The 15,693-nt window shown below is 47.2% G+C and overlaps 1 protein-coding gene across 1 annotated transcript in view; it reads left to right on the top strand.

Annotated features, from left to right (window-relative positions):
• Window positions 1-14,664, top strand: part of XKR6 (XK related 6) — a 221,551-nt gene extending 206,887 nt beyond the window's left edge. Inside the window, exon 3 of the mRNA XM_084768302.1 lies at window positions 13-14,664. Within this exon, the coding sequence (XP_084624428.1) occupies window positions 13-977 (965 nt within the window). The 3' untranslated portion in view covers window positions 978-14,664. The remainder of the gene's footprint in view (window positions 1-12) is intronic.
• Window positions 14,665-15,693: the final 1,029 nt, after the last annotated feature.

Genomic DNA, 15,693 nt, shown 5'->3' with positions numbered 1-15,693 from the left:
TCTTTTTGGCAGGTGTCTCCTCTGTGACTTCCCTGATGTCCCTGGCTTGGGTGCTAGCTTCCTATCACAAGCTGCTGCGGGACTCCAGGGACGACAAGAAGAGCATGAGTTACAGAGGGGCCCTCATCCACCTCTTCTGGCGCCTCTTCACCATCTCATCCCGAGTTATCTCTTTCGCCCTCTTTGCTTCCATCTTCCAGCTGTATTTCGGGATCTTCGTGGTGGTGCACTGGTGCGCCATGGCCTTCTGGATCATCCATGGTGGGACAGACTTCTGCATGTCCAAGTGGGAGGAAATCCTCTTCAACATGGTGGTAGGGATCGTGTACATTTTCTGCTGGTTTAACGTCAAGGAAGGGCGGACTCGATACCGAATGTTCGCATACTATACGATAGTCTTGACCGAGAATGCTGCCTTGACGTTCCTTTGGTATTTTTACAGAAACCCGGAGAGCACTGACTCCTATGCCGTGCCAGCACTGTGTTGTGTCTTCGTTAGCTTTGTGGCTGGGATTACGCTCATGCTCTTATACTATGGCGTGTTGCATCCCATGGGACCGCGGGCTAAGGTCTTTGCCAGCTCCTGTTGTGCCGAGCTGCTCTGGGGCATCCCTTTGCCCCCCGATGTTGAGCCTATGGCACCTCAGACCCCTGGGTACCGGGGGACCCAGGTCACGCCCACCAGAGCCGTGACGGAACAGCAGGAGGACCTCACGGCTGATACTTGCCTGCCCGTATTCCAAGTGAGACCCATGGGGCCCTCCACCCCGTCAGGGCGTCCTTACCACCCAGAAGGGCCCCTGATTAAGATTGACATGCCAAGAAAGCGGTACCCAGCCTGGGATGCGCACTTTGTAGACAGGAGGCTGCGGAGGACTATTAACATCCTGCAGTATGTCACCCCCACCGCAGTGGGCATTCGCTACCGAGATGGGCCTCTGCTCTATGAGCTGCTGCAGTATGAGTCTTCACTCTAGAACACCTTGACCCAGATGGAGAAGGGGACCTTAAGTTTGGTTGCGGTCAACGCCGCCTGCAAGAAATATAACCCTCCCTTCCCCTGACCCAATACACAGAACCACCAACCACCGCCACCGCCACCAACACCAACACTACAAAAAGATCAATAAGTCACATCCCCTTCAGATAAGCTTTCTTTCCAGTCACTCTATGTATACAAAGATATTCTCTATGTTTTGTAAGTACAAACAAAAAGGAAACCTTTCTTTTGTTTTTTACACATAAGAAACAGTATTGAAAACAAAAAAAGAACAACTAAATAATCCCACACTACAGTTCCTAGGATGGAGAAGGACCAGCTAGCTAAGCTCCTCTCCAAAAGAAACAAAACAAACAAACAAAAAAAGAGTTTTATACTTTACACCAAGTGTAGATCATTTATGGGATTGGTGCTGATTGAGAGAACAAAACAAAACAAAACAAAACAAACAAAACAAACAAACAAAAACCTTCAACTGCCTTATGCCCTTAGGTGCTGAGTTTCTTTAGGTACTGTCATGTTTTCTCACACAAAACTCTCTGGTAACTTTTGCACCAGGAGAGAAAAAAAAATAAATAAACAAATAATCAAATGAAACAAAATCTACCAACAAAGCAAGCAAATTAAAACAGCAAACAGATACCAAAACAATCCTTCCTATCTGATGACTTGTATTGGAAAACAAACAAGCAAATTGACCAAAAGCAAAGGCATACAACCCCCTCTCTTTGTTCAATTTATCTTGCCCCCTTCCGCAGTTTGCAAAGCCTTTTAGAAGCTAAAGGGCTACTTGGAATCTCCACTGGCCGGAAAAGCTACTGGAAGGCTGACTATGTGCCATTTTAACATTTGCCTAGCAAGGACTGCATTGTTTTCCCGTGCAAAAACAAACAAATATAACAACAACAACAATAACAGAAAAAGAGAATGAAACCCCCCATGAACACCCAATTTGGTAAATTCTAAAAGCAGATCAAAGGAGCTGTCCATGAGCGCCATCAAAGAGAATCAGCAATGATAACACTCGGCGTGGTAGCAAAAAGGACGTCATCAATTTAAAGGCACAATACTTAATCCATGACTGGCAACAATGATCTCTTCCGTCATTTTAAGGCTGAAAAGGGAGTGTGTGTGTGTGTGTGTGTGTGTGTGTGTGTGTGATGTGTGGCAGTGTGTAAGGCCTCTTCTCTTTTCATTTGGTGGGAAGCCTTAAATTGATCTGGAAAGAATTTTTCATTTTTCATTTGTGCTTCAAAAAAAAAAAATACACACAAAGAGGAACACTAGAATATTTATCTATCTATCTATCTATATAAAAAGTCAAATCATATTAACTGACCCATTTCACAGACTGGTGCTTCTGTCAGTGTGGCTGGCTGAGACTCATTCAGCCTGGTGCATTTGGGGTGAGTGGACTGTGTGTGTGTGTGTGTGTGTGTGTGTGTGTGTGTGTGTGTGTGTGTGTGTGTGTGTGTGTGTGTGTGTACACCTGCTGCAAGGTCTTGCCAGAAATACATAAAGCTGAAGTGAGGTAAATACGGTGGTAGCTGGGGGAGGGGAAGGAGAGGGTTGGTATGGTAAGGTGGGTAGGTGGCATCTGTGTGTGGCCATCTACCTAGAGAGCAAATCCCCACCCCAGAGGCAGAGGCTGGTCATCCAGGCCCAGCGGCTTGGGTGAGGATTTGAATCAAATTTATTTTCTCACTATACCTTGTTGAATTTCTGGAGGTGTCACAAGTATGCTTGGCCATTTGTGAAATTTTTAATTTGTTTTTGGAAGGTACTGTTCCTTTAAAGAGTATTTCTGTTTTAGGGTATTATTTCAATACCATTCTGTCTCTACTTGGGCACAGAAAAAAGAAAAAAAAAAGAAAAAAGAAAAAAGAAAAAAAGAAAAAAAAAGAAATTTAATCATAAAAAGAAAAATATCTCCACAAAAGATATATATGTGTAAATATATATATATCTATATATACATACACAGTATTTTTAAGACCATACTGTTAGTCTTTGTTGTCTGTGGTTGCGATTGTTTTTTTTTTTAATTCTGGATTAACTGTTCAGGGTGCGAGACCTCACACTGAGCTATTCTTAAGAGAAGTTCAAAAGCTGAGGAAAAAATTTTTTTATGTTTGAGGAATTTTTAAATTTTATTTTAAATACATAGTCAAAAAAAGCCTCTCTTTGCCACCCCTTCATGGTTTATTTGACATTCTTTTTCTTTTCTCAAATCTATAAAACATTATATCAGTTGTGAAACTAAGTGTTCCCTCCTTGGTTCCACCTTCTTATCTCATATGTTGCCTAATTTGCAGGACCTCCCTAATAGGGAGCCTTTAGGGGGTCTTGCCTGGTCCCTGCTCGGGGAAGCAGGACACAACAGAGCACACCTGGGCTGCAGTGAAGACCAGCTAGGCTGCCTGCCTAGCAGGGGACAAGACAGGGAGAGAGGAACTGCTTGGAGCTGTGTGTGTGTGTGTGTGTGTGTGTGTGTGTGTGTGTGTGTGTGTGAGAGAGAGAGAGAGAGAGAGAGAGAGAGAGAGAGAGAGAGAGAGAGAGAGGTGAATAAAGGGAGCTCCCTAGGAGACCTGTTTACTCTTCGGTCCCTGCTGGGGCTCCACCCCCAAGCTCCCCCCCCCCCCAAGCTCCACTCTATACTCTGCTCAGGCTGGGGAAGATGACTCCATTTGTGGGGTGGCAGGGCATCCCTTTGGCTAGCTCTGGCCCCAGTTCTTGTCTGTCCCAGGTCCGGATAGCTTCCTTGAAGTTGTTCAGGGCCACCTGTCCCCTCTGTGCCTCTACCACTCTGCTTGTTTGCCTAGTGTTAGACACATCTCCATTTTATCTCTTACTCTGATCCCACCACTGGCTTTGGCCTGCCGCCTCTGTGGGACCACTCTCTCTTTAGCACAGGTGCACAAGTCCGTGTATACACAGAACTTAGGAATTGTGGGTATTGGCTGGGAGCACAGTGTCCAGTTTAAGGAGGCCCGAGCCCTGGAAGGTGAAGGAGGAAGTGGTCATGGGCTTCTCACCAGCCCTTTGCTTCAGCTGCGGTGGCTTTGGCCTTCCTTCCTTTGACAGCATTCCTGACTTCTCCCAAACTCCTCCAACAGGTCCTACCTTTCCCAATAACTCAGCTGAAAATGCACCTCTATAAGCCAAACAGCAGGGAACAAGGCAGGGGTGGGGGTGGGGCAAGTAAGGACTGAGAGAGACTAGACCTGTTTCCTCTGGCAGCATCGCCCCATCTTGTAGAGAGCCCCACCTCTGAACTCCATTGTTCTGAGGCATTACTTCCCATGATGTCTTCTGGTGTCCTTCCCCTTCAGAGGCCATTGGTAACTGGCTGGCTCTCAAGGGTCACTAAAGAACCTCACACACATTATCAGTGTCCTCCTCTCGGATGACCTGGGCACCTCACAGCAGGACCACTGCACGGAGGCATGCATGTCATCACCCCCTGGCAATCTGCTCTCACCATCCGATCAGTGTCTAGGCTCCAGATAACCTTTCCTTTCCTGGGTTAACAAGATCCATCTAAGTTTTCCTCAGCTGCAACCGATACGGCTTGCAACAGAAATCTCTACACCTATGTCGTTCTCTGGATGTCTTGATGGCAACTGACCAACTCCTAATATTTAGCTTTGATAGATAAGCCTGTTGGTACCTTGTTCTTTCTTTTCATGTGGCCCCCCACCATAGAATATGCCTGTAGACCCCCATATTCCACTCTCCTAACCCCACAGAACAGTTGGCTCTTTCTCTTGTTCTAAGAAACACTGTCCTACCAGTGCAATGAGATCAGTTTGTTGGCATTGTTTCGAAATGCCTTGCTCCCACCCCGTACCCCAGCCAGCTTCGATGGATCTGCCTTGGGAATCTTCAGGTCTTTCAAGGACATGACAGGGGAAGTTAAGAGGATCTAAACCCATCAAATCTGCTCCTGTGGACTCCATTTGCCCCTAAAGTTTTTGATACCTCAAAGACAATCTATCTCTACAAAATGCCTCCCTGCTCTCTGAGGTCAGATTTGTCTTGTGTTTGGAACCAGGGATGCTAGGAGAAACACACGAAGGTAGACTGAGGGCTGGGAGATAGCAGGCTCCATCTGTCCTAATCATGGGAAGACACATTTCCCTGTGGCCTGAAAAGACCCCTGTATACTACTCTGCAGATAGAGAATCACTCAATTCTTTGTGGCCCCATGACCTCTCAACATCACTGGCCCCCTAGGGTCCCATGGTGGCTAAAAGAGGATAGATCCTGTCTGGTCCCAAGAACAACTGTCCTGGTCATGTAGCCTTCCATGATAGGGCCTTTAGACCCAATACAAATCCAATTCCCAGAAAAACATAGTATTTTTAAGAGCACCAAATCACATAATGTCCTCCACTCTTCCTCCTCCATCCAGATCTGCTGTCACCACCTAGATGCTCGTCTCCTCCTAGAAAGTCAGGTGCCCCTTTGCAGTTCCTCATGCCTGGGAAAGAACTCATGGCTTCCTTTTCCCTTCATCTAGTTTGCCCCTCACCACCTGGGTCTCTCATGAACCCCAAGCCTTGATGCTTCTACACCTGAGGAAGAATGTTCTCTACCGGCTTGTGTGTGCAGGCTTGGTGGGTAGAAGTCCAGAAGAGAATGGGGCTGGAGTATGCTCAGGGCTCCAATGCCCTGCAGTGCTATGTCTTGGGATGCAGGTGGCCATCTTGCATCCATTTGCCCAGCAATTGGCAAATACAGAAATAACCCCCACCTGATTAGGCTACAGATTTGACATGTAAAGGGAAGAGGGGTCAGTGTAATTCCATGGCTTCAAGTGGCACTTCTAGAGCTGCTTGGAAAACCACCAGGGAAATCTGAGAAAGACAATGCATAGGAGAAGGAAAGGACTCTGAGGAGTCAACCCCTCAGCCTGCCAGGGAGCAGTTCTAGGCATTGTGGTCTCAAATACCTGCTGGGCTCTCCTCTTCTCAAGACATAACTTAGCCCCCTGTAAGAAGCAACCTAGGCTCAGTATTTGCACCTTTCATCAAGGTCCGGTTGGACATGAGATAGGCATTATTGGAAGGGGGGAGGGCGCTCATCTAGATCCAAATATGCCCTGACCCTATCTCTTCTTCTCAAACTGAGCCTGGTCCAAGTTTGGGCAGCCTTCCTTTCTCATCTACAGGCCAGGCTCTGGAATGTGACATTGATAATGGTTATCCAACTGCAAGCCTTATCCGCTCATAAGAGCATCCTAAGTCAACATGTGCCTGTCTCAACTTGGAATTGTATAACAATGTAAAAGGCAAGTGCATTTCCTTATAGGTTTTCTGTCACTCTTTCCCCCCACCCCACCCCTAACCCCCAGGAAAAGGAAGATGTAGTGACGTTTGCCTCACCCTCCCCATCCCTGGCTGTCCTAAAGGTTTCCGTTTCTCACTGCAAACGCTGTATCTGTTGCTACTGGCTGCAAGATATGGACTTGACCTAGTCCCAGCTTTCTCCTCTGCTCACATGCATCTTTCTGGCTTACTCAACACCCAGGCATCGCCTGCTTCTTTCTCTCTATCCCTTTCTTTGCAGTGACTGGCAGGACACAGCGGGAGTGTTCTGGAGCCAAAGGTCATGAGGGCTATTAATGATGGCTCCAGAGAGCAGCAGACAGACTGCCTCTGCGGGTGGTTCCCCTTCTCCTGGCCAGCACCTGTGTCAAGGGCTAAGAATAGACCACAGGAACAGGAGCAGGCAAGGGCCTAGGGACACTTGCCCTGGGGTGCCCCATCGCATGAAAGAAAATGTGTATGCCCAAGTAGGAGAGAGATGCTGTCCTTGCTGGTCTCCAGCAGGAGTCCCTAACCCCCTCCTCAAACTAAAGTCAGTCAGAAATCTCTGTTCCTGCCTTCAGGGAGGATGGCTTCTAGAACATCACCCTCAAGGCAAGGGGGGCGGGAAGATATTTATGACTTCCCCCTCTTGGTACAGTGCTGGCTGGTAACTGGAGAGCACCTGTCTCTAAGTAACCTTTGGCCATCTGTCACCGTGGAACCAAATGAGCAGTCTGCCATCAGACTCTAGTCCATCCTCAATATAGGCCTGACGTCCTCAGGCTTGCAGACTCGTTTTAGTGTCATACTTCCTAGGCGCTTTGCCTAGAGCAAGACAGACCAAGAAGGGCCACAGGGCTCCACTGTGATCACGGCTAATTCATTTCATCTCTTGGTGCCTTGGTTTCTCCATCAGTGAGGTGGATGGTGGGCAGGGCACTCCTGCTCTCCCTCCTGCTCAGGGATGCTCTGATGATTCGACCAACGCTCCCTGCCTTGAAAGCATCTCACAGGAACAGGGGTGACCCCATTCCTTGGGAACCAGAAGTATGGAAAAGGAGGAGGTTTCAGAGACACGTAACACTCAGAAGCTAGGAGGTAAGCAGGGAGGACATGTGCACAGGGAGAGAGCCCTGGAATTGTCAGCTACGTCACAGCACTGCTAACTCAGTACTGTAGCATCCAGCTGGGGACATCTGGTCACCTGGATCCTGCTGGGCATCTGTCAGTTCTTAAGTCCCATAATGTAACTTTTCCCTGAGAGTCCAGAGAAAATATAGGAGAGTGTGCTTCTGGAAGTGGATATTCACTGAGCGCCTGACAGACAACGAAGTGGGATGGGCAGAGAGGGTCTGGGATGGCGAGGGAGGTAGCCAGCAGCTCTTTGGGAAGGAAGGGGCTCTTGCCTTTGCTCAAAGCCTTGAGGTTTCCCTTGTCAAATGAAGTCATCCCCCACCAGCCCCCTGCAGAGTACAGAACGCCCCAAATGTGCTTTCCCAGCACCTATCTTGTCAGCTACAAATGGTCATGCATACTGTGGGTCTTCACCACTCCCCAGTGTGCTTTGCCTGGACCCTGCAGGCAAAGCTTCAGAGATAGGTGGAACCAGGGAGTGGCATGCAGTTGTTTTTCTTTTTCTTTTCTTTCTCTTTTCCTAAATTGGGATATGTTCCCCCTCACAATTTGAATTGAAAAAGTTAATTTCAATTTCTTTTTCTCCCCTCCTCTTTTTTTTTTTTTAACACTATGGTTTGACTGTTATCATTTCAAATACCAAGATACACTTGGAACAAGAAAACAGACCTGTCTTAAGAACTTCATTGTTCTTAGGACCTAACCCAGAGTGAGAGCAGGTGGGAGCCATGAAGGACCTAAGCACTCAGGGCTGCAGCCATGATACCAATTCTAAATTGGTTCTGAGAACCGTCTTGCAAAAGAGAACTGTAGAGGCTCCAGTTCCCATGGGTCAGTCAATATGGTCCTAGCCAGGTCTGCTCTGGCATAGAAATTCTCACCAAAAACTACAAAAAGAAAGACAAGTCACTTTCTGAGACTGCCCCAGACGAACAGAGTGTTCTCAAGGGCAGGTCTTGGGTACTGCTGCCAAATTCCTCTGCCCTTGACCATGGAGCCCTGGTCGGACTCCCTCGCACCTGTTCTGACTCTGGTCTGCAAAGTTAATGCTATTCGGTGCAAAGGATCAACCAGCCACAATCTGAAAGTCAGTAATAGCTCCTTTGAGTTTGTGTCTGATTGTGTGTAGCAAGGCCAGCCCCACAGGCCTTATCTGTTCCCACAAGGTATTTCAGATGGCAACTGAAAGGAAGGAATTCAGAGACCCCCTGCTGCGCCTCTGTGCCCATCTGTGTTCATTCTGACTCACAAAAGGATCCTGCCGCACTTGTGAACAGGGATTCAGAAGACGGAACCTTGGAGCCACGGAGCGCCTCAAAGGATGGTAGGCAAGCGATAAGGATGAGGCAGGATCCCGGAAGTATACTGAAGGAAATCGTGCCCAGCTGGTCAGTGCTTCCAGTTCCCTGAGGGAAGAAACAGCGAAGTGTATTCTTTTCAAACACAGGAAATTGATTTTACAGAGTGATGTCTTTAAGCGTTTTCTTTGTTTTCACAAAAGGGTCGGAGAAAGCATTTAAATAAAAGCATGGTGCTTTCTCATGGACAGATTGTGTCACTGGAAATTGCAAGACTCTGCCCTTTTGAAAATGTACCCAAGTCAAGTCACTCTGGGGCCAATTTCTCTTTCTGTGCCATGAGAATATTGCTTACCTACCTCACAGGGGTGTTGTGAGGGTAAAGCAGTCTAAGGTCTGGTAAAGCACTTTGAGGATAACAGTGTTATGATTATTAAGTTTGCTTTCTATTTGATGTCTTTTTCAGCACTAATTAAGCACTGACTGGATACAAGGTGCCATGCTATATGCAGGAAAAAAGATCACAGGCTAATTCCTTCTCCCCTTTCTTTTAAGTATATTTTAAAATGATAACGCAGAATAGCATTGTGGCGTTGTCTGAGTGTGGGGCTGTATTATTGTTCTGCTCCCAGGAAGGCCACTCTCTTTTCAGAGGACTTGGAGAGCAGGCCTTTCTGACTCCTGGCTTCTGTCAGAGAATGTGTTCCTGAGCTCTCTTCCCTTTGTGGGAAGATGAAGGCGGGTACGAACTGGTGCATCCTGGGACCAGCGCTTATCGCGTTGGTTGTTATTTTAGTTATTCCTCCTAGGCTCAGTGTGGGAGCGACTGCCCTCTCCTTTTTTAAGATCCAGAGAGCAAGTCCCTGTGGCCATCCTGGAATAGCTTGGTACTTTTTGGTTTGTTTGTTTCCTTGGGAAGTCTGGTACTCTGTTTACTGGAATGTCTTGGCTTCCAAAGATGAGGATCTTTGCCAGAAAACAAACTGTGAGACTGTCTTGTTTTCTTTTGTATTTTGGTGGGGGAGGTAGGGGGGAAGGGGGGGAGGAGATTTTCAAATCTCGCACAAAACAAAGCCCGTTTAAATTTCTCATTTGCTTTTCCATGTGCATGGAGCTCTTCCCGTCCCAACACATGTTATGGGCCAACTGTGTCTTCTAACAAATAGCACATCTCAAGTTGTTCAGGGAGCACTGTGCCGCAGGTTCATGCGTTTCAGCAGAGAAACAACTTCTTCTGAGCTGAGCAAGTAGAGATTGCAGCCACAGATCCAGGCTTCCTGGAAACACTCTTGGCCTATTAACTTTGCAGTGTCTGCAGGGCTATGTCCCGGAGTCTCCAGAAACTTTCTTGCCATGAGAGAGCCTCCTCAGAGCCCAGTGGGAGCATCCTCTTTATTTTTAGAACCAGAATGAAACCACCTATTATTTTGAAAATGGAAAGAGTTGCTGTTTTTTCTTTAGAGAAGGGAGAAGTGACAGAGTGAAGGGTGGGGGCGGAGGGTGGTTATTCATCTTGGATAAGGACCAGAGAGGTCTGGAGTGGCACCTGAGGAGTTCCAGCAGACATGTCCTTGTGCTTACATTCCTAACTCCTTGGCAAGGGTAGCTTCAGTGTCGAGCCTTCTGAACTTCCAGCTACGTCACTGTCCTTTTCCCAGTGTGGACAAGCACTTCTTACCCTGTGTTGTTGATTCCGAAAGACGTTCCTCCCGTGCTGCCAGTCCTTATGTGTGCCTCCCTCCAGCCATTTCTCTTCCTTTCCCTCACCCCTGTTGTCTTCATAACCCCAGAGTCACATGGGACTTATTACATCCAAGTCTAGTCCATCTTCAGGCCCTGGAAACATTGGTAGGACTTTTGTTACCAACTCCAACTAGAAGTAACATCTCCATTATCTTTCCCCATCTGCAGAGCATTTTTCTGGAAAAACAAACTTTCAGGAAAACTACTGAACTATCCAACCTTGGGCTTTGGCTGTTAAGAAAATTACAGACTTGTTACAGAAAATAATATATTCAGAAAAGGAAGGAAAGAAGAAAGAAAGAAAAAGAGGGAGGAAGGGAGGGAGGGACAGAGGTATGGGAGAAGAAAGACAAGAAGGGAGGGGCAGAACAAGAGGGAGGAAAAGACAGGGACAGAGAGAGGAGGAGAAACAGGAAGTGATGCTGCTGAGGTCTCCCTGTCATCTCTTGGTGTCATCAGGTCGGTGCAGTTGTTTTTCATTCAAAGCAAATACCTACCCCACTCTCACCCCCCAAGTTCCAGCATTTCCTGGCCCACTGTCTTCCCGATAACAAGCTCTGGCACTGGCTTCCTGCCTCACTGACCCCCTCTGTTGTGCTCTGGCTTTTCTTGAGCCTTCTGAACTCAACCCTTCCACCAGGACACAAGAATCTAGTTTCCTCAGAAGGGTAGCAAGCTGGGGTCATTTTCTTACACCTGTGCAAGCTTTCCTTTTGGAGGCTTTTCCAGCTGTCCCCAATAATGGTCCAGGCACTGCTAGCCAGCTCTTTTATAGGGCTAAAGGAGTCAAACTTCTCAGGTCGTTTGGAGACTTGAGTGTATATACCGTTGGTAATTTTCCTGAAAGGCTAACCTCAGTGTGTCCCGCCACACTGACCTCATGTCCTCTATGGGCACTGGTGGTTTGAGAAATGAGTTTTCATCATGATCTTGGGTTTCAACAGAAGAGAGTTGTGGTTAATCTTGAGATTCCAGGCCCCACAGACCAAATGATCTGGCATCTCCCATCCATGAAAGGTGAAGACCTAGACCACGGCATTTCCAAGCTGATTATATGAAGCCAGAGGCTTCCCCTCCCCAGGCATAAATGCTCCATATGTCCACAGGGGTTCTTTCCTCTCCCTTGCTCCTCTCTATCCCTGACGGTCACTTCTTCCCCAAGAGAGGAGGTGAGTGAGTGGACTGCAGCGTCCCACGCTCTGCACGTGCCTCCCTTACCCTTGATTCTGCCAACATTAACCACCATCTCCAGTGAGCAGAGCCAATCAGCTGAGCTCTCCAGACTCTCAGCTCCACAGCCATGTATGGATAATCAAACCCTGCACCGGACACAGTGTAAATGAGCCAGTTTCTCGCCGCCATTTCAGTGAAGCCTGCCAGTGTAGAAGTAGCTTGGCCTAGGCATCAGGAAGGGCTTGGCGGTAATCTTGCCTTTAGTCAGTCCTGCACACATGTTGCGCATGTGCACCTTGAGAAGGGTGGGAAGAAGCGCACCCAGGGATATGCATTATGGAATTAGTGCACTTCCCTTTGGAGGGAGACTAAAGAAGCCATTATTTGTCTACACTGGTATATGCCAAACATAGCCCTGGCATGTGGGTAAAGCAGGAAAGAGGGAAGATGTCAGAGGCCTAGAGACTGGAAGTGAATTTCAACTTGTCACCACAGGCCAGCATACAGACTCCCAGTGAGAAATCATTAGATGTGAGCTCTGTGACCTTGGGCCAATTATGTAGCCTTTTCTACTCATCATTTTTTTTCCTTCCAAAAAGGCTTGTTTCAGTTTTAAAATACTCAAGATGCCTGACTTGGGCATGGAACATCCTGTAGATCACGGTAGAATCTGGTCATCACACAGAAGCATGGGCAGACTCTGGCCAGTTCCACGGGAGGGAGCACATGACCTTGGTGATGAGGAAAGACTTAGAGGAAGCAGCTTCCCAGCTGAGCCTGTCACTGGGTTCCATCGTGGTACCCTAGCCTACAGCCCCTCGGTGCCGTGGATTCCACCCAGTGTCATTTGGGGAGACAGTAATGATGACTAAGTTGGCCAGAAGCAGCAGCACCAGCAGAGATAGTGCAGATATGAGCTTTCAGGCACCCACTGCTATAATCAGGAGCACCTGGAGCCGTGAGGCAGCGGCAAGGCAAGGGGGTGTCCTCGAGGCCGGTGCCCACCCAGAAAGAAGTTCTAGAAACCCTAGGGAGGAGAAAAAGGATCGTGTCCCTACACCAGTGGCAGACAGACAGTCTTCCAGAGAAGGCCCAAGTAAAGAGTGAGTAGGTGGCTGCTTCCCCACCCCCTTTGGTCCCAGGATGCTATTGGAGGTTTCTCTGGCAAATAGAAACTGCTTGTTTGTCCCTTGCTGCTCCTGCCCCAAGGTACATTTGAATATATAACTGTAGCTACCATTTTACTTAACCACCTGCAGAAACGAAAATGCCACTTGAGGCTCAGCTAAGCGTTAGGATTTGCCAACCATGAAGGCAGAAAAAAAAATCAAGAATAACGTTTACATCAGCGAACTACAGAGATGGGCTGCCATGCCACACTCCCACTACCACCAGCCAGCGGAGAGGTCCCTGTGCAGAGAGCCATCACCAGCAAGCGGAGAGGTCCCTGTGCAGAGAGCCATCACAATTTCGGTCCCAGGTCTCTCTGGCTTGTCATCCTTGGGCTTCGGTGGTAGAGAAAAAGACTTGAGGCCTGCAGGATCCACCAGCACAGCCAGTGGACTCTTCTGTTCCACCCTAGACTTAGAACCAGGCAAAGACAGCCAGCCATTGCTGGGGGCTCTGAATCCTGGCCCCCGCACCCACTTTCGTGGCACGGTGTAAATACTCATGCCAACCAGGAGTGTTGCTTTCACCTGGAGTCAAAAACAGAAGGGGTTTTCAGGGCCGGCCAGTTATACTGAGGGAAATTAAAAGGCCGCTGTATCCACTCAGCAACACCCTCCTGGTTTTCCAGTGCCCTATGGAATCCTTAATGTTCCAGATGGCCAGTGAGTTCCCTTTTCTTAGCCAAACTCTCAGGATGGAGAAATGTGGATTCTAAGTCAATATGCATGGCCCTCAGTTGTGTGGACACGCGTGGACATCTGTCTGTCTTCAGTAATCTCCATTTGGTGCTACTTGTGGCTAACTGGACGTGGATGTAATAGGTCCCCCTCCTCCCTTGCATCATTCCTTTCTTTTTCTTTTTTAATTCATTAAAACCAAGTTACCATGACATAAAGATTTCCTTGCTTCCCCTTTGGGGATTCCAGTGTCTGAGAAACTCCCGTTTTTAAGTTTCAGACTCAGAAATGTTTTTCCTTTTCCAGTAGCCACAGAAAAGGACAATGTCAGGCTCGTAGCTCCTCAGTCTCATTGAGCTGGGATCGGCAGGTGTATGCGGGATGAGGTCTTTTGACTCAAAGGCTTTAGGGTCCTTGCTAAATTTGAATGACCTGTCTGTGCCCCCACCATGGTGAGGTCAGAGCCGTAACAACACAAGATTTAACTTCTTGAAACCTGTGGTGCCTTTTCTCGTGGTGCTTTTTGGTCATGTAACTCCACTCAAGGTGGCCACTTGGCAGCAAATAACAGTGCCAGGACTTCTTTCAAGTCTTCCGTGCCAGTGCAGTCAGAGGTGTGAACGTATGTACACATGTGTCAATCAATGTGGATACAGATGTACCACTGTGGTTCTGTAGTTATGTAATGGCGGCTCTGATGCAGCTTTGGTGGGAGTTGATCATTCCTCTACAAAAATAGTATGCTCCCCTAGACCTGCTGGCTCTCTGGAGAGTAATGAACCTTAGAGATGGACACCGACAGGTGGGATGAGCTGCCGGTCTTCCAATCTCTGGGACGAGCTCTCTTGTTCTCCCCCCCCCCCTTTTTTTTCTTTTTTCTTTTCTTTTCTTTTCTTTCTTTTTTTTTTTTTTTTGTGAAAGCTGCTGTCTCTGTAACACAGAATGGTTGATAAAGGAGCACAAGACAGCTTCTTTTAAACTTCCTTTGGTGCTGATATTAAAAAAAAAGTTCTTTGTTTATTTTGCTTCCTTGCTCATGGCCAGAAGCTGCTGTTCCAAAAAAGAAAAAGAAACAAATAAACAAACAAACAAAAAACAAACCCCCCCACACACACACCAAAAAAAAAAAAAAAAAAACAAACAAAAAGGAAAAGAAACTCAAATCATCAATCAAAGTGGACAAAGGATGGTTTGGGTGAAAGGTAAGAAGTCGGCATGCTTGAATTGTGTCCAAACTCAAGAGAGTTTCCTCTGTAACCTGCTTAGGTCTATCAGACTCAGTTTCCTCATCTAAAATGGTTCCCATACTATTTCCATACCTCATGGGGAAGGTTACTCATCACACTGGCTGTGGAAGGCATGGTCAGTAAATTAGCAGTTTGGAGACAGCAGCTTGACCTGATTTTGAGATTCTGTGTGCACGTACGTCCATGAGACTTTCACCCTGAGGTTTGGTTTGCTCCCTCCATGCTTCGCCGTCACTGTCTCATCTCCCCGCTCCAGGAATCCCTTTGGATGTTGTGTAACTGACGGAGATGCTCTAGGGCATTAGGGAGTGCCACTGTCTCCCAAGGGAACATCACTAATGCTGTTTAAGGTGCTAGAATCAAACCTCATTTTATACACTTTGGTTCTTAGAGAAAAACAAAACATACAGAATTCTTTCTGTGAGGCCTTATAATAGTGTCACGGCTGGTTGTTACCTAGAAAGAGAGAAGGAACAGAAAACATGAATGAAGTGCAGGGAGTCTGCATAAACAGTAACTAAAAGACCTTGGTTATTTCCTATATTAATGTAAACTGCCATATATGTGTGCGCTCATGTGTGTGCATATATGTCTGTATATGCTGAAGGCATATAGCAAGAGTGGAATCGTGTACAGTACTCTAAGCTCTGTTTTCGGTTTTCCCTTGGTTTGTGACTTTTGGTACATGTGTATGCTAGAGAGTTCGGTGAGGGTTGGATGACAGGTGCTGAATGTGAAACAGGAAACCCTTCATCTTCTGTTCTGTTCCATACCTTATAGAAGGCAGGCTGAATGAGAGGTGAGAGAAATAAAGCAAGATGTAAATATGCTTTCTCATGTTCTGCACATAGATATTACAGTTGGGTGTTGTTTCTTCCCTATTTGTATTGATGGCTGCCTAAGGTGTTCATGCATAACATTTACCTCAAGAAAGCTTAA

Source organism: Acomys minous (assembly GCF_964271855.1).
Source record: "Acomys minous genome assembly, chromosome: 18".
Taxonomy (NCBI): Eukaryota; Metazoa; Chordata; class Mammalia; order Rodentia; family Muridae; genus Acomys; species Acomys minous.
The sequence above is the reverse complement of the archived record's forward strand: the minus strand, read 5'-3'. Positions and strand labels throughout refer to the sequence as shown.